We start from the raw sequence: 23,669 nt of genomic DNA on the forward strand, positions 1-23,669 counted from the left end.
TCTTTTGAGATCCGTTTTCGCAGTGGTGGGGCAAGATACCAAAAATCCAAATTCTGCCCCTCCATCATGACACATCCAGCCTCATCCACTGGGATGCCATGCAGCCATGCGACACGCAGGGGTCCATTTATTTATTTGCTTAGCAGCCCATGACCTGGCTTGCCTGGGACTTGCAACGGGCAGCATGGCTTGAGCTGTTGGCGCGGATTATTGGCCGGCCGCATTCCGCGCAAAGGACCAGAGCGGGTCCGCCATCGCACCCGCCAGCCCGCATCGCATCCAGCCATCACCTCGAAGCGAAGCACGGCCAGCCCGCCATTGAGGTCCGAGGCTCAAGCACTGACAAACAATCGGTAGCTGCCGACTTCAAGCCTCAATCAGTCCTAATTACAATTACAACAATTACAAGCACAATCACTTCCATGTCCATGCTCGTATCTGGATCAGCAGTTGCGATTGCTCTTCCGAACATTTCATGAATTTCCCACATCACAGCGACACTTCCAAGCCGGTAAACATCTTCAGACGGCCAAGTGTTTGCACTACAACCGCGTTCAACTCACGTTTAGTGTCACGCTTTGACGAACTACCACAGCTTCTTTCTTGAATTTTGTCTACGAGCCTGACAGTGTAAAACCAAACACTACGCGTCGTGCGTGTACAACGACTTGACTACCACAATATATCAGTGAACAGCAAAATACCGCCCCGCTGTTCAGTACGCCAACTGGCGATATGGCATCGACAGCTTCACAGTCGCAGCCTAACGGCGTTCCTTCCTCATCCGCGGGTCCGTCACAGTCTCAAACACAACCGACACAGTCATCTCTCACAGTGTCGGCCTCGCAAGCTACAGCAGCCGGTGCAGGACCAGCAGCAAACGGTCAACCATCTCCCTCGACCTCAGCCCCGCGCCCTCGCGACTCTAGGACAATCGAGCTACTTCTTACTAGCCAAGGCGTCACGTCCTACGACCAGCGCGTGCCCCTCCTTCTCCTTGACTTTGCCTACCGACACACATCCTCCATCCTCTCAGACGCGCTCCATCTGGCCTCAGACCCATACACAACGCAAGCCGGATCGAAACCTTCAGCCGCATCAGGTGTAGCCCCTTCCGCCCCAGCCAACATCGACGCCACTGTCAGCGCAAATGCTATCAACATTGCAATTGCGAGCAGACAAGCCTATCAGTTCCGTGGCGGCTCGGGTGCTGGCGGTGCCGGCGGCGGCGGTGCGAGCAAGGACTGGCTGCTGGAGCTCGCCAAGGAGCGGAACAAGGTTGGCCTTCCCCGAGTCATGGCTCACGAGTGGGGAGTACGTCTGCCAAACGAGCGCTTCGTCCTCAGCGGCATGGGATGGGGTCTGCGCGACACTTGGACAGACGGAAGCGACGACGACGACGACGACGATGAAGACGAGGAGGAACTGATGGAAGATGCCATGGAGGGCGTCGAGCTTGTGAAGAAGGAATCCAATACAAAGGAGGGCGGTGAACCTGGTGGGCTCGACGAATTGCTTGGCGATGATATGGTGGAAGGTGACGAGGACATGGAAGGGATGGAGTAAAGGGACACAGGTTTGATGCTATGTTATCTTGCCACTTTTGGAACATCCTGTAGAGTATTTGGGCTCGGCGTTCGGTGGCGTTTCAGGTGCTGAGGAAAGGGACTCGCACATTCTGGGATGTAAATTCAACCCCCCAGAAAGGAGCATTTTAAATAATTCTTGCTCGACTATACGACAAGAATGCCGCTTGGATCACGAACTTACGGTTAGCGAAAGAAAAGACATGAAGAGGACCGGGCTATATCAGCCTCGGATTCCGCCACGCAGTTATTTTTGATATGATTCAACACCCTGGTGAACTCGACAGGACACATGATGGCACAAGTTCACGTCCAAACTGGCCGACAGTCGCCCTAATCATTGCCAGTCTGTAAAGCAGTACTCATTCCATGTCAAAACCAACAATACAACTTTTCTTCTTCTTTTTTTTTCTTCTCTTTTTTTGTTGTTGCGCAATTCGACAAGGTTTATGTTACAGACGTTGTTTTAATGTATGGGTGGTACACAATCCGCTGCCGCTATTCCCAAGCTCTATTTGTAAACGCCTCGCTATGCCACCAAAAAAAAAAAAAAAAAAAAAAAAAAAGGAAGGAGAATTTGCTGTGAGCAAAGTTGGACGTTTAGTCCAAGCTTAAGTCCCCCTCATCTTCCAGGCTGCCGCCTATGATAACGTGACGAAACATGTCGCCTGGCTGGCTATGTTGAATGGATAGCCAAATCTTAACTCAAATCTCCTGTTCCCCCTTCGGCTTTGCATCCTTGTTCACGTGCAGTTTCTGCACGCCTGTCATGATCTCAGCATCAAGGTCCGGCTCCGCAGCCTTGGATCCGCTAGGTTTGCCCTGCGGTTCGGCATCATACGGGACAACCCCGGAGTCGACTGCTTCGTTTACCTCGTCCTCGTCTAGTCCGCCATCTTCTTCGTCTATCTCTTCATCGTTCTCATCATCTGCATCTTCCTCCTGGATTATGGAATCCAGCATGTTTTGCTCATCTTCGTACACCCCACTACCGCTGAATATGCTCTCAGCACCTTCGTCAACCTCATCATCCTCACCACGGGAGAGATAACTATCACCCATGTTCCCGACGTCTTCGTCTTCTTCCGCTTCCTCCTCATATTCATCCTCATCCTCCTCTTCTTCGCTGGCACTAAACTGGTCCATATCCAGGGGCTTCTCTCGCCAGTAGGTGAAGTCGGTATATTCCTCGTCTCCGCCCTTGATGAGCGTAGAAACCGGTGGGAAGTAATGATCGACGACCTCGGTCATGTTCACATAGCTCAGTTTCAGCTTGTTCAGCGACAGCAAATCGAGCGATACTTCAGCGTTGGAGTTAATTGTGAAGATGCGGCGCCGAGGTACGTCAACTGTTCGATATGATATCTGATCAGTTAGCCGGTTGCCAAAACCAGCATAAAAGCAATGGCTGTCGGGCCCGTATAGGTTACGAATGTCACGCAAAGTTGCCATCTTGAATACCTGCGGTTTGCGCAGATATATCTCTCGACGCAGAGCTGCCATAGTCCGATCCGGGGAGAGAATCGTGGGTCCTCGCGGGATCCGGTATCCATTCTGGACGATGCCGTTCAGATACGCTCGAGTGGTGTCGGCTTGTCCTACTGAACGGCTTGTAAGGTACATGATGTTGTAACCATTTGCACTGATATCGCTGTATAGTTTGGCAACGCCGGCATGGGTCCAGTCTCTTCCGATCATGTTCAACACATGGCCCAGGGCGTCGGACTTTGTGATAGTACCGTCAATATCAGAGATGACCACTGGGGTGTCATGCTTCCAAAGATACATGTTGGCCTGGCACGTTGCCCGGTTCACTGTGAATGCCATTACATTCTCTCCGGCTTTGAGTTCTAGCTCCTTCAACTGATCACTAGTCAGCCGGAGAGTCTTGGCGTAATTCCGATTCGGATTGCCGGCGTGAGCTGTAGACCCCGGAGTGGTCGGAGGCGTGCCCACGCTCATTTGACCGGCATCAGACTCGCTACGTCTATGACCTAGCAGGGGAGCCGAGGACGCCGAGTCGTCGCTTGCATATCCCGGATCCGAAGCTGCATCGATGGGAAGCGTTGCAGCAGGGCGGAGTGATGCCACCGTTTTCATCATGGCGGCTTCTTTCGCATCTTCGCTGCTGTAGATCCAGAGGTTCCCCTCTTCGTCCATTCCGAACAAAGCACCAATATCATAATCACCTTCCATCTCTCTTGCCAGGATATCGCGAGCGAGGATCTCAGCTCTTATGGCATCTTCCTCGGTGCTTCTGAGTCCAGTCATGTCGAGCATCAAGTCACCAGACTCGGTAATTCGGCTCGGAATATTAACTGCGTGCAGCTCTTCTGAAATTTTCATGGCTCTTTGAACGGCTTCTCGTGGCGCGAGCGAGGGAGGGCTTATCGATCTATGTGAAGAGGGTTCAGGAGTTGCTCCGCGTCCAGTTCTAGTGGGTGATTCATCACGGGTTGAATGGGCTCTTGCATTAGAGGGTAAAACGTCCTCGCTGTGCGATGGTCGTCGGCGATTATGTTCATACAAGTCCTTGAACACTGGACGGCCGTGGCTGAGCTCAGGAGATGTGGCATGAGGAGACAAAAGGCCTTGGCCCAGAACTGGAGCAGGTCCCGGTCTTTGGCTGAGTGTAGCCGATCTGGGCTTTCCGCCAGTTCCGTCAAGCTGAAGGAGATCGGGCTCTTGAAGGGCACCAAGCGAGGTTTGGTCAGGCTGAAGCGGTGGGCTCGATGCGGGAGACACGAGCGGAGATGTCTGTAGGCTCTGTGGGATATTGTCTGTTGTCTCGAAAACGAAGAAAGCCTCACCCCCCTCGCCCAATTTCATAGAATAATCTTGCTTTATCCCGTTGACCTTGAATTCGACCTTCTTCTCATATGGGCGAAGCAGCGAGAATTTGCCGAAACGAACGTGGAACGGAGAGCACGCCAAGGTGCCATCTTCCTGCTCAACGACGATGACATCGATCGCACCACTCAGCGTGGAGGGGTTGATGGAGTTCCATGCTGAGGAAACCGAATCGCTGATGCCTCTGACGTACTGCATTGCATCGACTCTAAATTACTTCTTTCGCACTTCGCTCACAGATAAGAAGAGGGTTTGGCGACCGGTGTCGCAAAATCGTTCGAGCAGGGCGAAACGTGAGAAATGCGCCAAAGCCTCCAGGAATCTTTCATGGGCAATCCTATGGCTCATGCAGTACAGAACGAGCAAAACGATGGGGCACGGGCTGTTATTCCTGAGAAATTCGATAGGCGGATATTGTGATGTGGGCTTCAGAAATAAAGAGCGAATGAAGAGAAGGAATGAAGGATCTGGTTCTGGTGGGAGCGACGCTGTGACAGAACAATGATGGCTGACATGAGGGTCCCGTGGGTGAGCTTCAATCAGTGCTGCAGCAGCTTGCTGGGGTCCTTCCGGCCCGACGTGACGTAGTCGAGAAAGTCCGACGGAGTTCTTTCAGCTCTCTTTGCATGTGATGGCAGATGAAAAGATACAAACAAGAACGATTGCGAAACGACGGGTAGGGTCCATAACGTGGACAAGTACTTAAGCTTGAAACCTCAGGTAGAACAATTCCGTACCATCGGAAGAAACGGCATGCTGTTCAATTATGACGGCGTCTATTTCTATTTCTAACGGGCTGCATGGGAGCCGAAGCTCCCCAAAAATCCCAAAACCAAAAAAAGCTAACCGGTTAAAAGAGTTGGGGGGCACAGTACATGCTCAACGCTGGACCGACCCCCCAGGCTTGGGCAGCCGAGTATGAAATGCATTACGGGTACCCCAGCATTTGAGGATGTGCTAAGCTTCTTACTCTTGCCGCAAGCAAAAGGCAGCTCAGCCGATATGCGCCAATCCAACAGAAATAGGTCCGTCAGAAACCGGCCGAGAGAGAACCCATCACCTGTCGCACCGCACCATGACTGTACTCCTGATTAGATATGCACTTGGCACATAGTCAAGCCACACGCTGGGAATCAGCGTCACATCCGCTGTAAATGCATATGGACCCGGCACCATCCACTAGAAGCTAGAAAAACTCAATTCCCCCAACTATACTGTTACATCGCAGCTACCGGGTATGAGAGAGGATTGAGATCAGAAAGATATCTTGACCGAACCAGATCCAAGACTTCGGGTTGCGGGACAAACCGTCTAACCTAGTCTAGGCAAATCGAGGTTCATACATACAGCACTCAAGAAGCACTGCCGATATCACAATCACGCGGGGACGATGGGCAAGAAACACACTGACACTTGGTCGGATCTTCGTCTCACCATGTTGCATATTGCATCGACTGTCATCGGCTTTCTGAGCACAAACGGTGGAAATACTGCAGATCCACTAGTTCAGATGTTGCGGTCCAATGGTAGAGTCGAGTCGAGTCCTCAAGGCCGAAAGACCAGGGACGCATGTGACACCTCCATTCCTGACGAGGAAAACGAACGCATAGTACTCTGTCGGCTAGCCTGCATATAATTACATGCTTAGAAGAAGGTGGATGTTTTTGCTAGCAAGCCCTTCCGATGACAATCTGCACCAACAGCCTCCGTGAGGTGCATGCTACCAATGTACAACCAACTCTTCCACACAGCCAAGGCGAAAAGGCATTGGTGTTGGTAAGAGACGCATCGCGCAAGGTAGACTCAAACCCAAAGTGGCAATTAGCCACTGACATCTTTATACTGCGAGAATGCTACCAGGTTAGACTAGACTAGTCTAGAAAACTTCTTACAGTAAACAGTTTTGATAAGTGTTGGAGTCTCATCCATGGTTGCTGCATATGTAATACATAGGTAAAGTTTTAAAGCGTGTGGAGACACTTAATGACAAGTGCACGCCCACCTGCCTCGAGAGATGCTTGTTCCGCTTGTATAGATAGATACTAATGTAGTTGGACAAGCAAGAAATGCACAGCTCGAAGATGCGTAGTTTAGTTTGTCCGAATATAGCCAACTTCACAAAAACATAAAATGAGGAAGTAAAAGTTTCAAAAAGAGGAGCGGCAGATAATCAACGTCTCCTGCATAAGCTCTTCACGTACTCATTCATTCGCTAACGTTGCCATTTTGTGTAACGACTCACTCCTCCTTGTTGGGTCGTGTGCCATTTCAATGGTCAAGCCTCGAGTCTGCAGTAGCGCAATGCTACGTCGCAAGCAACAACTGCTTTCCCGCCGTCGGCCAAGCATCTCGCAGTAGCATGGCGAGCACTGCCGAAGCCTACCGACAAAGCAGCTGGTCGGTCAATAATCAGCCGTCGTGAGACTCATGGCCATGACAAGGTGATCGCTGCAAGGTATATGCATGAGCGTCGAAATTGCTCTTCCCGCTTCCTGCATTTGCACTTGCATTTTACTGCTGCTGCTGCTGCTGCGTGCTGCAGACTCGGCCAGCTCATCGATGGCGCGTTTTGCCTCTCCGCACGAATATCCCACTCGGCATGCCTCAGGATCATTCCGAGTCCAATTCAGTTTGAAGGAGAGAGTAATCAGGCTGCGTTGGAGTTGGGACGCCGTGCTGCGCACTTAGTCAGAACGGACCATCGCTCGCGGCCATGAAATTATCCACAATTCCCAGTCCCGTAGACCCCCGGGCCCCCGACCCCCAAGTCCAGTCCAGTCCAGTCCAAATCAAACCAGACCAAACATTTTCGGATCCTACTTTGCTGCTGCTGCTGCAGCTGCAAAACCTCCCATTTGTCTCCTTCCTGCTGTACACACTGCCCGTACCGTACCAGCAATTCTCCCCTCCCCTCCCCACTCTCCGCCGCATCGCATTTATGACCGGGAATTTTCCATCAAGGTTCCCAGTCGTCCCCCCATTCGCGACGATATGTCATGGAACCCACTGACAACGTCCATACCTACAGTTCTGGTCCTCTGTGCTGTCCTGGCTTGGTGGTTCACTGAGCCCAAAACGGTACACTTGAACCTGATTGTCGCCATTGGCTGCTTGCTGTTTTTCTGGGCTATTGCACCCGAGCTGGCTCACCAGTCGCCCGCCTGGCTTCTCGACACGAGTGTCAACCTCGCAACATTCTTCAAGTTGGACTATCTTGTCTTGTATCATACGAACATGCTTGTAACCGGCGCTGCCCTGCTCTGGTATGTAACATAATCTTGACATTGCCTCGGCACCATCTCCCTGCATTGAATCCTCAGATGCGTTCTAACGCGCGCGTGACCCCTTAGGTTGGCCCAAAGAACCTGGCAAACCCTTCGCAAGCCCGTTCCCGAACTCATCAACATCCTCGGTGTCGACGTACCCGATGCCCCCGATGTGTCGCTCGCTGGCATTCGACCTGATGCTGCCACGCTGCACTGGACCCGCCCGCGGCCCAACAGACCCGTGTCCAAGTTCTTAATACAGGTCAACGGCATATTGGGTGAGTAGCATCGGTTACGTGACCTCAATAACATGCTGATCAAGGTCATACATAGTCGGGGAGTCGGCGCCGACTGAGACGGCTATAACTGTCACGGGCCTGAAGCCAGACCACTACTACAATGTGGTCATCATTGCCGTCGGGCACAACAATTTTCAGGCAGGCAGTCGCGTCATCAGATTATGTACATTTTCAAAGGATGGTCGCCCACAGCTCGGTGATGGTCGTCTACCGTCCAATTTCGACCCGGAAGATCAAGCACATACCGAGGCAAGGACCCACGATGACGACGGTACACCTCGAAACCCTGCCGCTGGTGTCGAGACTGCATCCGTCTCCAAAGATTCCCTCGTGCCACCCAACTCGGCCGGTGTCTCGGGGGTAGCTAGACGCAACACCCTGACCCGAAAACACTCGCCTTCAACGACAAGCATTGATCAGTCTGTCCGCGAAGCTCTCAGCAAGTCTCCGGAAGAGTCGCTACAGAAACTGGGCGAGAAGTTTGAGAATATCAGAAGGGAGATGGAAGAAATCCAAATGCAGATTGGCAAAGATGAGAAAGAGCACAGGGAATTGATGGACGAGCTGCAAGACGAGAAGAAGTCCAAGAGGCGTATACTCAAGGACAAAGACGACACAACCGAGAAACTGAAAAGGGAGATGGGCTCTACAGATAGAGCCATGAGGAGTGCCCAGCAAAAGAAGACCCAGTTGGAAAAGAAGCTGAAGGACAAGCAAAACGATCGTAGCAAGCTTCAGGACGACATAGCCAAGTGGGAGAAGGACCTGGCGCAAATGAGCAAGAGAATAGGAGGCTTCGAGAAGGACAAGACGATTATCCAAGAGGAGGGGGATGATCACATAAAGACCCTCCAGGTCGACATTGACGCCTTGCAAGCCAGTCTTGCCCTGGAAGAGCGAGAGCTCAAGGAGAAAGGCCGGGAACTGAAAGACGCTGAGGATCAACGCAAGAAGCTTCCGGGCGGGGAAGAAAGTGAAGAATGGTACGAGAAGGACCTTCAAATACGGAGAGAATGGGAGATGAAACATCAGGACTTGCTTCGCAGGCTTGTAAACACAAAGCAGCGAATCAGAAACCAGAAGCAATACGAGCAGCTGTTGCAAAATCAGTTGCTCGCTGCTCAACAATCTGGGCTTGCCTTTACATACAATCAGGCAAACTCGTCTGGTGTGGATTTCGATCCAACCCTGCCGGAAGGGCTTTCGCGACGCAGTCGCGCGGCTAACTCTTTGTCGAACGTTGCTGTACCATCGCCTGTCTCGTCTTTTGCCATGGTTGACAGATCATACGCCCCAAGCAGTTTCGGAATATCCCGTGCGTCAACTATTCCGCCTGGGTTTTCCGAGGCGCCAATGCCCCAGCTTCCAGGCATCCCGGATTATGGCGATTTTATTGCATCAGCAGAGGCAGAGAACGAGGATATGGAACCACTCGACGAGGACCAGCTAATGACGTTGACAGGCGGCGCGCCGCTTAGCCCTACGGCAACCATGTTACTCCCTGCAGGTATGCTGGACATGGTAGATGACTTTTACGAGCCTCATGATCCAACATCGCAGCCCATGAGGCAAGGCACTTTTGGGTCCGCCATGTCTCTGGAGAACGATCCTCAATCACCAGTCTCGTCCGGGCGGTCTCTCAGTATTTCCAGTCCTCGAAGTTCTACTCAGCATCTACCCTTTTCTCAGTATACTGGTGAAAATAGTGAGAGAATGTCTCTGCGGGGCGAGCGACGCACGGCATCCCCTAGTGTTGTGCGCGCCCCAGCAACTAGCCGATTCGCCATCCTCCCATGGTTTCATCACGGCGAAAAATCCTCTGACGAGCTTCCGGCTCTCGGCTCGCTAAAGCCACACCAAAGTCAATCTCTCCCGCGAAATGCTGATGATGCGGGCATATTGTCTGGTAAACGACGAATTAGTCTCACTGGCGGCGCAGGTTGGGGTATGTTCAACCGAAATTCGGCAGGACCTGACACCCTAGACCCTCCGGGATCACGGAGCTTGGCATCACGCCGTTTGGGGCTTTTTGGGCACACCAGCGGAAGCGGCGGGCTACATGAACGAGACCCCAGCAGCCCTCGGCCTGTCTCGATTGCTTCTTCGGATTTACCACGACCCTCTACTGAAAGCGGCCCTATCTGGGGAAGACAACAACAACAACAACAACAACAGTCCAGCAGAATATGGTCACCGGAAACCGGCGACCCATGGTCGTCGAGAAATGTCTCGAGAAGGCCCTCGCTCCACGGATCCCCGTCTGCCCTGAAGACAACCCTTGCCGATGCGGATGATGTGATCCTGGACAGAGAGGATATGTTACGTCGCGCATCGGCAGTCGGCGTTATCGGTGGGCCCAGAGCCTCCAAACAGACCTTGACTGCGCGTCTTAACCCTACGGCACCAAGCTTCATGCTTTCTTTCCGCAGTAAGGACAAGGAATCAAGCAATGGAAAGGAGAAGGACAGAAGTAAGGGCAAATCCAAGGACAAAAACCCTCGACATTCCTTGACTTCTGCATCGGAAGCCACAGACACACCATCACTGGACGACTCGCCCTTGAATTCGCGCAAGTCGAGAGATGCCTTTTCCGTAGATACACCTTCGATTTCTGAGTCGCACGAGTCACTTGCGCTAGACCAGTCATTCTCCAATACCCTCTCGGAAACGGCTTTGGGCCTGGCGCTGAAGGAACCAGAGAGCGGCCTGAGGAAGCTCCTACGCAAGGGAAGTTCGTCCAAATTCAGTTTCTCATCGATTCGCGGGGTGAGTGGCAAGAAGGGGCCTGGAAGCGTTGCCAATTCAGACAAAAACCAAGACCGTACCAGTTTTGATATAGACGAGCATGCCGAAGACAGTGGCAGCAATGGTGCCGGCCCTGCCGTGCTTGGACGCAGCTACGAGAGTGTCACGAGCAGCCCGAACCTTGGGGCGCGGCCTAGTACGAAGGAAGGACGTGTAGGATGGGCGGGGCGGTTCTCGATAAAGAAGAAGCCCGGTAAGGAGAGGGAGAGCATTGACGTCGATCGCGAAGACTCCGTTCCTCCTACACCGTCAACTACTGATGGCGACCACAGAGCTTGAGTATCCCAAGTATGCGATGAACTATGCTACAAAGCATCTGGCGACTTTTCAAACAGCTAGTATCTAGGTCGCCGAGGTGACTTGACTTGGATATCTGACGTTGACTTGATAGTACTGCAAGATTTAAAATAAAATAAAGTTATTCAAAAAAGAAAATTAAAATTTTACAAGCGTTGTTAATGCAGAGATTGTCGTAGCTCAAACGCTCCTCATGTTGTGTGCTCTTCTTTTCCCTTTGCTCGGTATTGATATTTTCAGTCTCCATGTATCCATGATGGATAACAGGTGCTCATGGTAGGGTGCATGTGCATATGCATGTGCATGTGTATACCGGCATTGCATAGTATATGTCTCTCGATATACATGGATATTCATCCAGAGAGCACTTATGCACAGCTCGGCCACTAGTCTGACTTAGAACACAAGTGATGAGTGGAGCCGGTGGGAACTCCCGTGTCGCTCGTCCGATTCAAGCGATTCAAGCTCGAGAAAAGCTCCGCCATCACCTAACGACACATGCAATTTGTAAGGGCGATAGACATACCAAGCAACATTCCGGCAAGCTTCCTGACGACGGCGACGGCGACGGCGACGCCATCTACGCTCGAGGTACACATTGACAGCCGGGGCTGACCTCAAGATCTGACTACCCATCCCTCGTTGGGCAAAGCGCCGAAAGAAAAGAGAACCCATAATCACCCACGCCGGGCCACGATGGCCTCCTCGTCCGCAAGAGATGACGGCCGCAGCACCGACAGATCGGCCATGCCCTCGCGCAACCCGTTGCCGCTGTCCGCAACCCAAGAGGCACAAGTGCGGGAGGTGTTCAACGCGAGGGTAAGGGCGGCATGTGCAGATGAGATCAGAGGTTAGTGCCGATAATGCATTGGGTTTTCTAGCTTTCTTCCCTGCTTCCCTCTCTCCCTTTCTCTTCTTCTTCTTCTTCTTCTCTCTCTCTCTCTCTCTCTCTCTCTCTCTCTCTTCCCAAGGGCGAAATGACGGAGGTATTGCAAGCAAACAAGACTATATCAAGCCGGCACTAACGACATCTTTGTCAACGGATTCCAGCCTTCGCCGAATGCGCAAAACAGCACAACTTCACCGTCGCCTTCGCGTGCAGACAGCTCACCCTCGCCATGAACTCGTGCATGGCCTCGCACGCGACACAGGCCGAGCACGACCGGGCGCGCGAGGAGTGGTTCGCGGGCCGCATGGCGAGGGCCAGGGAGCGGGAACGCAAGGAGAGGAGGAAGCTCGAGCAGGAGAAGTTCCACCGCGAGTGGTGGGGCCTGCCCGGCAAGGACCCCGAGGACGTCCGGCGCGAGGAGGAGAAGATGAGCAGGGGCGAGAGGATCGGCGGGTTCAGGAGTCAGCGGCCAGCCGGCGATGGGCACCAGGCGAGGTAGTCCCGATCCGGCGGGCAAGAAGGCGGCTCGAGAAAGACGACGTGATTCCGCAAGCGTTGAGCCTGCCCCTTGACTCAGTGTGTGCGAGCCGTTTATGCCGCGGCTGGACAAGGGAGCGGGAGAGAATATGGTGAAAATGTGTATAAGATCATTGTGCATATATCGGCGTTCTACTGGGTTGGGTTTTATACCGTCACGCTGCTCCAGGCCTTGTCGAGTCAGATAGCAATCTGACAGGTCTTGTATAATACACCGAGTCAAACATTATTGCGGATGACTGTCAGGAATTGTGCCGTGTAGAAATTGTCAGCATCTCTCTGGATGCCTGTGTTTAATTGAGCAGTTTGTTTTTTACTGTTGACTTGAGCATAAAAGTCTATGCTTTTTCCTCTTCTTTATCTTCTTCTTCATCGTCTTCTTCGTCTATATGGCAGCTGTACGCCGCTCGATATTTTTCTCTATACATTCAACAAATCCCAAACGCCCTTTTCCGGTTCCTTATGCCCGCAAAGTCCATCACAAAACAACTCTCTATTGGTTCAAGGCCTCCTTGGGGAGAGTGTTGACCTTCTCATCGAAAAGATCCTTGGCTCCAGCCCAGACCGGGTCATTTTGCCAGTCGTTGAGCTTGAGGAGATATGGTAGCAGATCGCCACTGAAAGCCTCGGAAGACTCTCTGGGCAGCAGACTGGGCAAGTGGTCAATGCTGATCACACTGACGGGAGGGTCGGATACGCCTTCCACGGGGACGGTAGGCTCCTTGAAGGTTGTGGCGATGGTGTAAATGGGGACTGGACGCCATGTTAGCATGTTGGTCGCATGGAAAAGGACCTAATGTAGGGTAAACTTACTAGGGTTGTTGGGGTTCGTGGTATCAGCCGAAACGTCGCAGACGACGCTCAACTTACGACCCGGCTTCTTCAAGGATTCCAGGTCAACAAAGTGGGGGATCTTCTCGTTCAAGTAGATGCAGTTCACGAAGATGTCGCTCTCCAAGATCTCGTCGAAGGGGCCGCCCTTAGCAGTCTCGGCCATGTCCCACTTGAGAATCTGGCTCTCCGGCACACCAGCCTTCAGAGCCATATCCACAGCTCCACGACCGCATCGTCCCAGAGCACCAATGACGATGACTCTTGGGAGCCTGCCGACCTTCTTCTGGCCCTCGACGATGTCCTTCTTGATGTCGGCGATCAGCTCGCCCTCGTTGGGGTAGCTCTCGACGCCAGGCAACGGCTCGCCGGGGTGTGTGAGTTGCCATGACCAGGTCTTGAGTGCGAGGGCGCTGCCGCTGAAACCAGCAGAGTATCCGAAAGCAGCGACTCGGCGCTTGGTCTTGGGGTCCTGGAGGAACTCGAGATCGAGAAGAGTGCCGCCACCGCGGGGGAAACGGGCGAGGACGGTGTCCCAACCACCCTGCTGCTTGTAGCAATGGGCAAACTGGACGTGTACGTGCTTGAGAGGGACTGTAGACTATGTGTCAGTGTACTTTGTTCCAATTTTGTTGCAGGCTCGGAACATGTTGCCATGACGTACATGTCTCCTCTGGCAGCTCCTTGAGACCGACGACGATGTGCTCCTTGGGAGCTTCCCGCCAGCTACCGGTAGGCACTAATGCGGCGCCGATCTTCTCGAACTCGGCATCGTCGAAGATCCTTACAGGGCTCTTCTCAACGTTGACTGTGTATCCGGCATCGATCAATGCCTTGGCTGTGGTGGGGGTGAGGGCAGAGCGGTGCTCGAGAGGCTTGTCCTCTGAGCGCAGGTGAAGAACTGTAGGCGACATGATGGAGAGGATTCTGATGTGGCTTGCGGTGCACAAATGATGTGCAGCAAAGGTGACTTTAAATAAGGGAGGGCCAATTGGTTTGCTGCGAGGCAATTGAGCAAGAACTTGGGCTCCGGTATAGTTATTCTGTTATAGGTAATTCAAGGGACCAACACAACGCAACACAACGTGGGGCAAAGGCGGGATGACTCGATTTCGCACTGGAATACCAACGAAATTTCCCGCCGATAACGCAGCGGCTTCACAAGTGACGTTTGCAGGGGGGCGGCACGAGGGTCGGCTTGGCCCGTGCCAACTACCATACGAAACCCCAAGACACAGACACAACAGCTTACTACAACTTACTGCCATTAGCTACATATACCATGGTATCATCTCATCCAACACAGGCTCGGGCAATGCTCAAAGCGACTTAGATCTTACGGTAATTACTGTGGGATTCACCAGAACCGAAAAGAAGCTTCCAAACGCCCTCTATGTAGCCACTACTATTCTTGCGCCGGCTACGGACTGGTCCTTGTTCACTCCTTCAGCCTTGCGTAGTACACCTGCTTCTTGTTTTGGTTTGGTTTTGGTTCTTGTTCCGTCGATATTCTAGCACAGGTCCAGTCACCAACACGACACAGAATGAGAATCAACAGTTCCTGACCTAGAGCATACGTCGATGGATAAGCTCAAAAGTCCACTGGCAACCGGTTGGGAAAATCCTCGTATTGCATATCCTCCCCTCCTGTGTCCTGTGCTAATCCACCTCTTTCGCGAAAGCCGTGCGCAGGCTCGTGCAAACGAATGCCATGCCATGGATCAATCGGTGCCATAGTACCATTTGAAACCTTGACAGCAGGACCACACTTGCTTCCAGTGTTTCAACATTCTACTTTCTCGGGAAGAGCAGGGGGACCTGAGGTTTGGAAGAACCTTTGATTGCTGAAAGTGACCTCTTTCGTCAATGCAAAAGGCTGCATTGTATTTTGCAAACGTTCCGCCATCCGCGTTTCAGCAACACAAACTGCAACGAATGGATCTGCTGTTGAGTCAGGCAACATGACACTCCGGTTCCCTCCAAAAGTTGGCTGTCGAGAGAACTCTTGAAGACGTCCAGCCCGAAGCTTTTTATTTTCCACCATTCTGGCATGGTTATACCATCCCAAGCCTTTAGTGCTAGACCTGTGTCAGTATCGCACGATCCACGGTGGTTTACAACTTACTTATCTGTTATTGAAGTCATTGGTGACAATGAAATCGATATCAAACCTTGAAATATACCCAAGTGCAAGCGGCAGGGAAGGGATAAGGTGATTTAGTACCGACCTGAGTACGGCTCATGAAACTAGCCCTGAGGACAAAGTAACCTCGCCATGGGAATACGTGGCCATTTATGTTCACCAAAATTGGTAGATTGTCACACAAATGCCTCGTTCCTGTTGTGGCATATATCTTCAAGACCTCGACCACATGGGTCGAGCAAGCTGCCGATAGGTACTAGTACCTAAAGATACTACGAGGAAATATTGCGCCTGGCCCTATCCGAGTGAGTCAGATGGTAACACTTAGGAAGCAAGTCCTAGGTCTCTGTAATGCTTCAGAAGAAGATATTGCTTCTTTGGCTTCAAATGTACGGGCAAAACGTTGGGCCACAATCTTCGGCTTGCCTATTTCGGAAGGGCGCGGTCATCATGGGGGCTTGGTTATGCGGATCACCCCCCTGTCTTGCCATGGACCCATTCCCATCCACCGCAATAGATCGACCTTTGTGGCTTTAGTTCCTCTGCTCTTTTCTTGACCGCGCCAATATCTTCGTACTGTTTCTCCAGTTCCCCGACGATCTTTATGATGAGGCTACAAATCGGCGTCAAACTAACTACTGATAACCGTTGGCGCGGCGTCCGTCATCCCAGCTTCTCGTTTTCTCGGTCTTGCCCTGTTGTCTAAAGACACGTATCGTTGACCGAGCAGACTTCGCGCCGTGGCGTCGGTGTGACAGTCTCCTACAAGGTTACACAAACAGTTGACGGTTCCAGTCGTCTTCGTAAAGCCTTCGGCTCGTATCATCATGGTTCATATCATCGTCAATTGGATCACATCGGCCGATTTTGCATCAGCGTTTAACATGAGAATCAGTTATCGTTGCTGTAAGAGATCAAGTTGAACGCCACTAATTGATCATGTTGGTTCCTATGGTATGCGGCACACCGAGGTAACAGTATCTCACGTGGCAATCCAAACCTTTGGGTTGGGGTCAGTCTCATTCTACCCCGACTGGTAAGAGGAATGCGTCTAAGGTTAGGTATCTCGAAATTTGACACTCCCTTGATGGTATTTTGCATTATTATGTTAAATTATCTACCGACCCAGCTAAAGTTCTAGGAACACAGCGATAGATCGACATACGCACCTCTGTTTTTCGTTGATATATTTTGTGGTATCGTTTGCAACATGCTTCACCTTTCATTCACCAGGAACGAGATGCCTTATCTGCTTCAGGAGCAGTGCACAATCTGAAGCATAGCTGGTGTCATCAAATGCGGCTCATAAGCCCTCCTCATTTCGTGGTGTCTAGCCCTCCCAATCTCCATGACCACAACCTCTTCACCAAGGATGATCTTTCTTTCCTTAAATTTATGACCTCCTATTAACGTGCAATCAACCAAGGAATCAAACCTACATTTACGGCATCGCTCACCTCGTCTAATAGGCGTTGGGCCCAAAATACGTCAATATCAGTTAGTGCCGCTCCCCTCGTTTTGTGTTACTCAGGTTGACAAAGCTGTACCCGGTGCCAGTCCTGATTCGCTTCTGGCAGCCTAAGTATCGTTCGATGAATCGAATGACAGACGATCATCTAGCACAGATCAACGCTTAAATCAACCTCATCAGCACAGTTAAATGACAAACGACTACATTGCGACCTAAAACATTCTGGCCACATCAATTCTTCTACATTCGCACTTCCGGTCATCCCAAAAGTGTCATCTAGGAGCCTCGCACATGCCATATGACAGCTCTAAGGCACAGATCGGCAGACATTATGGTACAGATTTCTCTCAAGATCGAACGATTCATGCAGTTGAGCTTCCGTTCTTTGGGCCGCACTTGTATTCAATGCTCGAAAGAGTCCACACCCCCTACGTAGCCTTGAAAAGCTACCTAGAGATATCTCGGCGCTTTTAGTACAAGAGGCGATGTTAACTCTGAAAATGAGTTGTACGCGTGTTACTAATCATGTCTTTAATATACATTTTATTCATCGGCATCCTTCCAAAATCTCTCGCAGGATTTCCCCTGGTCCCACGGACTGCCGCGACAGGTAAGAGTGGTGATTTCTAATCGTAACTGAGATGCCAAATCATCTTGTTGTGATTGTGATGGCATGCGGCTGGCACTGCCATATCACCGATTGCTTCTTGGCTACCCATTATTGCTGTATGCAATAGCCCATTATCCTTCGGATCTGTGCGGCCATCGATATCTCAGCTCTTTCGACGGCCGCCGTCGCGTTCGGTGACTGATCTGCCAGCGTCACATTGCGATTGCCGTACTCGAACGGTTCGTGAAAGAAGGCAGCCAGACGCAGGTTGGTAAACTCATCGCCAGCCCCTGCGCTGGAACTTCGGCCTTTCGTCGACACAGCCGATCCGTTCTCAATTGTGGAACTAAGAAGAAGAAAGGACCATTGCTGTTAACATAACCTCTTCAAACCAACTATAGATTCAGTGATTACCTGGTTAAAGCGGTCTTTTTCGTGGGACGGTTTGCAGAACGATCAGTTGAAGCCATAGTATAGGGGCTATCTGGAGTATTGTGTCAATGAGCGCGGCTATGAGGCAAGGAATCTCTGATTTGCAAAGAGGAAGATGATATGGGTTTGAGAGGTATTGGTGTTAATGAGTTCAGTGAGTTTCAAACAGGCTTTATTTCATCGGGGGGAGTATACAACATCATATATGCTCTGGTTTCTGCTCTGACCAAATCGTGCTCTCCTATTCACGTGAAGTATGCTGCCAATGTTAAACGACTTTATGTAGCTTAGAGACGTCGGAGTAAAGGATCGAAGCTTATCAAACGCCAATTGCCTGCAGATAGCTTTGCTGGATAAAACAAGAAATCTATTAATTCGAAGGTAGCAAGTTGTCACTGTTGTGCCTTTCAAAGACTATCATTGGCAGCTCTTTGCATCCGCAATTGATCTTCTGTGAATTAAATAACTCAATGTCACGTATCATAGAACTCAGCCAAGATTCTGTGATCCGTACTCATATTACCGGCTCCTGCAGGGCTGCTACAAAGGTCCCATAGGATCATGCTGATTGGCAATAGAAACAGGCATGTGGTTCGGTGGGTCAAGTTTGACCTACCATTCAACCTTGGCTAGAGAAGGGTTCTAGAAGCCTTCTGGCCTATAGCATTCCTCGACTCACGTCTGACCTCTGCATTCACCGAACACTGTGCCAAGAAACCGGGAAAGGTATGAGGATTCAGGGTCCCGTATTATGCAGCTCTGGCCCCCAAGTCATCTAGAAGACCGAGTAGGCATCGGCAACTCCAAAATTGGTGTTAAGCTTTTTGCCCGGCTTCACGCCTATTGGTTGTAAATTATAATGAGCTGATTCGACCGTTGAACATGCGCCACATCTAAGTGGCGAGCCAGCTTCCCTTTAGGGACAGCTGCAGGTATAGACTGTGGCTTGTTCGCCCAATAGGGTATACCCACGGGTCCGGATGCCAATTTGATTATGCATAACGCCGAGGCATGCCACACCTGCTGACACATATGTGTGGCTTAACTCTACTAGAGGGACTGATGAGCGGGTTTTCTTCGTGTTGCTTCACGATCATGACATATGTACTGTTTCGCAAGGGCACCGAAGTGTCGAGTGGAGGCCTGCCAGTCTTGTTGCTAGCACGTCTTGCGTAATTCTGCTTCTGTTCATCCAGGATTCTTTCAAACTTCCAGAAAATGCTCGACATTCTGTCACTACGCAGTCGCCACTGAGGTATATGCAGATGCCATTTCGTAGCCTCGGAGCCAATGGTGAGTATCTGCCGGTGATGCATGGGAAATGAGGCAGCCCAAACTGACATGTGAATCCAAAGCACAGTAAGAGCTAGTGAAAGCTCAAAGAAGTTCGCTATAGAGATCAGTATGGACATTCATTGGTCTCGGTACACTGATCGACTGGACTACTTCTTCGGGCGGAAGCACCCTCATGGTGTTGTGGCAATTGCAGGTCTCACCTACCCTGGAGTCACAGCAGAAAACCGTATGAGGACATCGGTATGGGTGAGGATCTATGCCAGGAATATTCACGCAGAGCGGAAAGCGTTCCTCAATATCTTTTTCCTTTTCCAGAGGGTGCCAGTTTTACCGGGAATGAGGCAATAATCAATGTCGAGGACGATGGCAGAATCATAACATTGCCGTTGCCACTGGAATTCGCCACTTGAAAGAAACTTTCACAGCAGCCTTGCGAGAGCCGTTCTGGTTGACCATTATATCCAGGTGATAAATCTGGTGGCTGCAACACTGCTCGAAGATTGGTATGCTCAAGTTGGGCTGGAACATGGAGAAAGGCTCGAGACCAATTTGGGACTGGTAGGGACGAGACAGGCAAGCATCAAGAGATGATTGGCGCCCAGAGCCTACGGGCAATTTAATATGCGTATAACCCTCAGGGTCTAGTGGGCGAACAACTAATTTCCATCATGTCGCAATCTCAACCAAAGATGTCAGCAACTCATGGGTTTGAATCATCATTACGACGATCTTTTGATGAACTAGTACCTCTCTGATGCTACTGTGAGGCAGGTATCGTCAATATGGAGTAGGGTCGAGTACTGAGTTGACCATATCCTGGAACAACTGATGAATCCAAAGTTAGCCTTTACGCAGCAGGAGGCTTCGAACTTTCCAGCGTATCTTCCTAGTACTGGGGCAAACACCTCTATCTTCTGTGGTCCAATGCTGTTTGGTCTCGTCAACATCTCCCCCAATTTCTTGCGCTCAGTTCAAGCTACCATACTAGATCGTGGTATCATAAGATCTGTGAAAAGAACGAAAAAGATATTCTGGAACATGATGACAGCCTCACTGTCTAATTAGGTTCTTGACTAGCGTTTTGGTCTATGAATACTGGTCCAACTTGGACACGAGTCCTTCGAGAATATCTGCTGCAGAGTGCAATTTAAGCTAAATTTTGGTGAGAAATTTCAACCTGCGAATGATCCAATGAGAAGACTGGTGGTACAAATCAGCCCGATTGGCCAAGTGAAACCAGCCACCGTGACCTGGCAAGGCATACACCAAGATAGCCTCACCTCAAACCTTCCCCTAAACAAAGTTCGTTGAGTGGGTTGATTTGGACAAGTCAAACCGACATAACGATTTACGAGTAGGAGCGATAGGGCATCTCATACGACATGGAGTTTGCTGCGACTTTTGGCAGTCTTGGCGACATCATTGCTATCTGCCAAATAACAATTCAATTAAGTCGCGCACTTGGAATTGGTACGGCCGGGGCTTCCAGTAGTGCCTGGGAGTATCAGGAGCTTCGCAAAGAAATAGATATTTTCATCAACATATTGCTCAATGTGTGTATTCTCAAACCCCCAGAATAAACCATGCAAGAAATCTCAACTGACATAGTGGCCCAGGTCGTCGCAACGTGTGAGCAATATACTTCACCGAGTTTGAGTGACTTGAATAGGACTATACATACTATAGTACAAGACTGCCACATTCAGATCCAAGAGATTCTCCATCGTTTTGTACCTAAATACCACGAAAGTCTAAAACCCGGTGGCTCAACAAGAAAGATTGTAGATGCTTTCAAAAAGCTGGAATGGACGGTTAAAGAGAAAGAACGCACCCGAGAATTGCAGGATAAACTCCATACCAATGGACAAAAACTTTCTATGCTTATGCTCATTGTTTCAAGGTGAGTCGATACGCATCACCATAACGGCCTCTTTTTTATGACCGTAATAGGCAATCAGCGCATGCAAACAATGCAACACTCCTAGCCAGGATTGAAGAGGTGTCGATTTTGGTCTCCAAACAGGAGCAACACCAAAACGTATTGCTAGATCGTCTCAACCGAACTATCGATCATTTCCAACGACAAGAAAACCAGATCGATGCGATCGAGCACAACATCGAAGTCCACTTAGATAACAACAATACCATATTGACCATTGCTAAAAGCACGATTGACCCAATCAAGCACTTGGAGCAATTATTGGCAAATGTTGCGCACGATGTTGTCCAATTACGTGAGACAGTATCGAATTCCAACTTTATACGGTCGTTGGATCCTACTCGAGAAATGCCACTGAATCTGAACGACGCGTTCGGTCGGGATATTGCAATACCCCTCCAGCTCATAATAGATTGGCAGGTATGTAACTTCTTGGAACATCAAGAAGATAAAACTTAACTCTGTCCAAGTCTTTCAACACGATCCTCGGAATTTTGTTCCAAAGTCAGAAGGGTCACGACATGGTTCTAAAGCAGCAATTTGCTCTTGAAGAACACTTCTCTGGGAAGGATATCGCGCGGGATTCACCTTTATCTGAGTGTATCAGACGAGGCATGCGGATCGATATGAGTATGATTTTCGAAACAAACATCGTATTGCTAGGAGCCTGCCCTCGATGTCGCGAGGATACCGACGCGCCAGAGAATGTAACAATACAATGGTGGGTTCTCCAGACCATGAATTGAATGGCTAGTGATCTAAATAAACCAATGGGCAGCAAGACACAGAACTGCGGGATGTGGTTTCGCGTCCTACAAACTAAGATCTCACGGACACCTATTCAGCAAGGATTTCTTGGTGGCGTGATCAGGGAACAAATCCAGGGAAAGAGTACTAGCACGCTCAGCATTATCGCAGAGCCATCAGACTTTCAGCGTGTTAGAATATTGAACCTGATTCCCGTCACAACTACACGAGAGCTTTTGGGAGACGAGTCACAACTCGATCCGACTCGCACCCAGAATAAGCAACACTCGGATAGCCCAGCATTGCGCACATCCTATAAGTGTCTTTTTGAGGAGAACCAGTCATCTCACAGACATGGTTTTTGGGACCCTCTACAGAATTCTCTATTTGGGACCAGGTAAGCAATTTATTCAGGAAATACATATATCTCGCAGCTTTTAACGATGAAAACGTAGCTCTTCGAAACCATTCTCAAATTTGGACATTTCGAATCAATGTACAGCTAGCAGCAACGATGTCGAGAGTGAATCAATTAAGCTAATTGATTTGGTTTCCGTAGCCCCCACGAATCTAGACGACCTCCAGACTTGCGAGTATGAAGGCTGCTCGTACACCTATGGCATCTCTCGCGAAGGCTCCAGAAACTATGCCAGGCACTGGAAGGTATCTCATCGTAGCCCTCGGGTGTACTGGTGCCAGTTACCAGGATGTGGCAGAGTATTTATCAATAGGAAAGATAACTTGATCGCACACCAAAACCTCAAGCATGGTGTTAGTTCTTCGAGCCAATTTAGTGTTGTCCGGGCACCATCATCATTATTATCCCGACAAGCCTCAGAATCTCCAATTTCCGTGCCAGCAGATAGTTTCTCCCCAGCCCTAGACTCTGACTGGGTTGGAAATCTATCATCCCAAAGGCCCAGATACATCGGTTCCCCAGTGACTTTCACTGCCTCTTCTAATCGCTCTGACACCGATGGCGATCATGACGGCACATACGGAACCTTGGGTACAGAAGCAATAATGAACAGAACTCCCGGGCTACATGCGACTGAGGATGAAGACAGAATACGCGGGCTAAGTCTAGGGCTACCAACAACACCCGCCACATCAAACGAATGGGGCTTTTTGAGTTCGCCGGTAGCGGGTGTTCTGAACGCTTCCACGCCTACGTATCGAATTGCAAGACCAGAATTATCTCCTACCCAGTTAGCTTTAGAGACCAATCACGTTCCTTCAAAATATATCATCACTGATCTTCTGCCACATCAAAGTATGCCTGACAAGGACGAGTTTTCCGAAGCCTGGTTTCCTTTGCACATTTCTGGTGCTCAGCGCAACCATAAAGAAGGAAAACGGCCTCGTATTGAGTCTGAGCATGCTGAGGTTCTCAAAAAGGATGCTCCGCTTTCTCGGTCCAAGAAACGCCGGTATAAAGTTGCCGCAGAAGGGGCACAACCGGAGCCTGCATTCTATATGTCACTACAAGAAGAGGGCCCGTCAAGTGTCATGCGGTTTTCCCGTTATGAGAACTGACGTATACACGCACACTACTAACCAAAACGACGCCGACGTTTAGCACGTACATCAGATTCGCTGGAGTATATATAGCGGGTTGGCTCATCTAAGTAAAGCTATTTTGGTCCGTTCGTCAAAGCAATCTGGGGAGTG

General features: G+C 50.4%; 6 protein-coding genes across 6 annotated transcripts; 4 read left to right on the forward strand and 2 right to left on the reverse strand.

Annotated features, from left to right (window-relative positions):
* Positions 1-735: 735 nt before the first annotated feature.
* Positions 736-1,566, forward strand: BKA67DRAFT_655276 (transcription initiation factor IID, 31kD subunit-domain-containing protein; the record flags this gene model as incomplete). The annotated part of the gene is made up of 1 exon (XM_046106729.1): positions 736-1,566. The coding sequence occupies one exon, from the start codon at positions 736-738 to the stop codon at positions 1,564-1,566; it is 831 nt and encodes a 276-aa protein (XP_045961208.1).
* A 725-nt stretch (positions 1,567-2,291) lies between these two features.
* BKA67DRAFT_513862 (Lipin/Ned1/Smp2-domain-containing protein) lies at positions 2,292-4,634 on the reverse strand (the record flags this gene model as incomplete). The annotated part of the gene is made up of 1 exon (XM_046097607.1): positions 2,292-4,634. The coding sequence occupies one exon, from the start codon at positions 4,632-4,634 to the stop codon at positions 2,292-2,294; it is 2,343 nt and encodes a 780-aa protein (XP_045961209.1).
* A 2,793-nt stretch (positions 4,635-7,427) lies between these two features.
* Positions 7,428-11,085, forward strand: BKA67DRAFT_532216 (uncharacterized protein; the record flags this gene model as incomplete). Its single annotated transcript, XM_046099495.1, has 3 exons — positions 7,428-7,699; positions 7,787-7,980; positions 8,036-11,085. 3 exons carry the CDS (start codon positions 7,428-7,430, stop codon positions 11,083-11,085), a joined length of 3,516 nt encoding a protein of 1,171 aa, XP_045961210.1.
* Positions 11,086-11,542: 457 nt separating this feature from the next.
* Positions 11,543-12,776, forward strand: BKA67DRAFT_553881 (cytochrome c oxidase biogenesis protein Cmc1 like-domain-containing protein). Its single transcript, XM_046101941.1, has 2 exons — positions 11,543-11,953; positions 12,154-12,776. The coding sequence occupies exons 1-2, from the start codon at positions 11,800-11,802 to the stop codon at positions 12,489-12,491; spliced, it is 492 nt and encodes a 163-aa protein (XP_045961211.1). The 5' UTR covers positions 11,543-11,799; the 3' UTR covers positions 12,492-12,776.
* BKA67DRAFT_553884 (saccharopine dehydrogenase) lies at positions 12,777-14,459 on the reverse strand. The gene is made up of 3 exons (XM_046101942.1): positions 14,025-14,459; positions 13,343-13,954; positions 12,777-13,282 (listed from the first exon to the last, which is right to left on the reverse strand). The coding sequence occupies exons 1-3, from the start codon at positions 14,272-14,274 to the stop codon at positions 13,023-13,025; spliced, it is 1,122 nt and encodes a 373-aa protein (XP_045961212.1). The 5' UTR covers positions 14,275-14,459; the 3' UTR covers positions 12,777-13,022.
* Positions 14,460-20,602: 6,143 nt separating this feature from the next.
* BKA67DRAFT_176692 (uncharacterized protein) lies at positions 20,603-22,127 on the forward strand. Its single transcript, XM_046095252.1, has 5 exons — positions 20,603-20,865; positions 20,929-21,212; positions 21,263-21,671; positions 21,722-21,972; positions 22,034-22,127. Coding segments are annotated over exons 1-5 (1,116 nt in total). The 5' UTR covers positions 20,603-20,694; the 3' UTR covers positions 22,035-22,127.
* The last annotated feature ends 1,542 nt before the right edge of the window (positions 22,128-23,669 follow it).

The sequence above is a fragment of the Truncatella angustata genome, assembly GCF_020726525.1.
Source record: "Truncatella angustata strain MPI-SDFR-AT-0073 chromosome Unknown BKA67scaffold_2, whole genome shotgun sequence".
Taxonomy (NCBI): Eukaryota; Fungi; Ascomycota; class Sordariomycetes; order Amphisphaeriales; family Sporocadaceae; genus Truncatella; species Truncatella angustata.

Bases quoted from the DNA above. Each gene is read 5' to 3' on its own strand.
- BKA67DRAFT_553881 (XM_046101941.1), top strand. From the start codon at position 11,800: ATGGCCTCCTCGTCCGCAAGAGATGACGGCCGCAGCACCGACAGATCG. The intron at 11,954-12,153 runs GTTAGTGCCGAT...AACGGATTCCAG, and splicing joins ATGTGCAGATGAGATCAGAG to CCTTCGCCGAATGCGCAAAA.
- BKA67DRAFT_553884 (XM_046101942.1), bottom strand. From the start codon at position 14,274: ATGTCGCCTACAGTTCTTCACCTGCGCTCAGAGGACAAGCCTCTCGAG. The intron at 13,955-14,024 runs GTACGTCATGGC...CATAGTCTACAG, and splicing joins GGAGCTGCCAGAGGAGACAT to TCCCTCTCAAGCACGTACAC. The intron at 13,283-13,342 runs GTAAGTTTACCC...CATGGCGTCCAG, and splicing joins CACGAACCCCAACAACCCTA to TCCCCATTTACACCATCGCC.
- BKA67DRAFT_176692 (XM_046095252.1), top strand. From the start codon at position 20,695: ATGGAGTTTGCTGCGACTTTTGGCAGTCTTGGCGACATCATTGCTATC. The intron at 20,866-20,928 runs GTGTGTATTCTC...ATAGTGGCCCAG, and splicing joins TCATCAACATATTGCTCAAT to GTCGTCGCAACGTGTGAGCA. The intron at 21,213-21,262 runs GTGAGTCGATAC...TGACCGTAATAG, and splicing joins CTTATGCTCATTGTTTCAAG to GCAATCAGCGCATGCAAACA.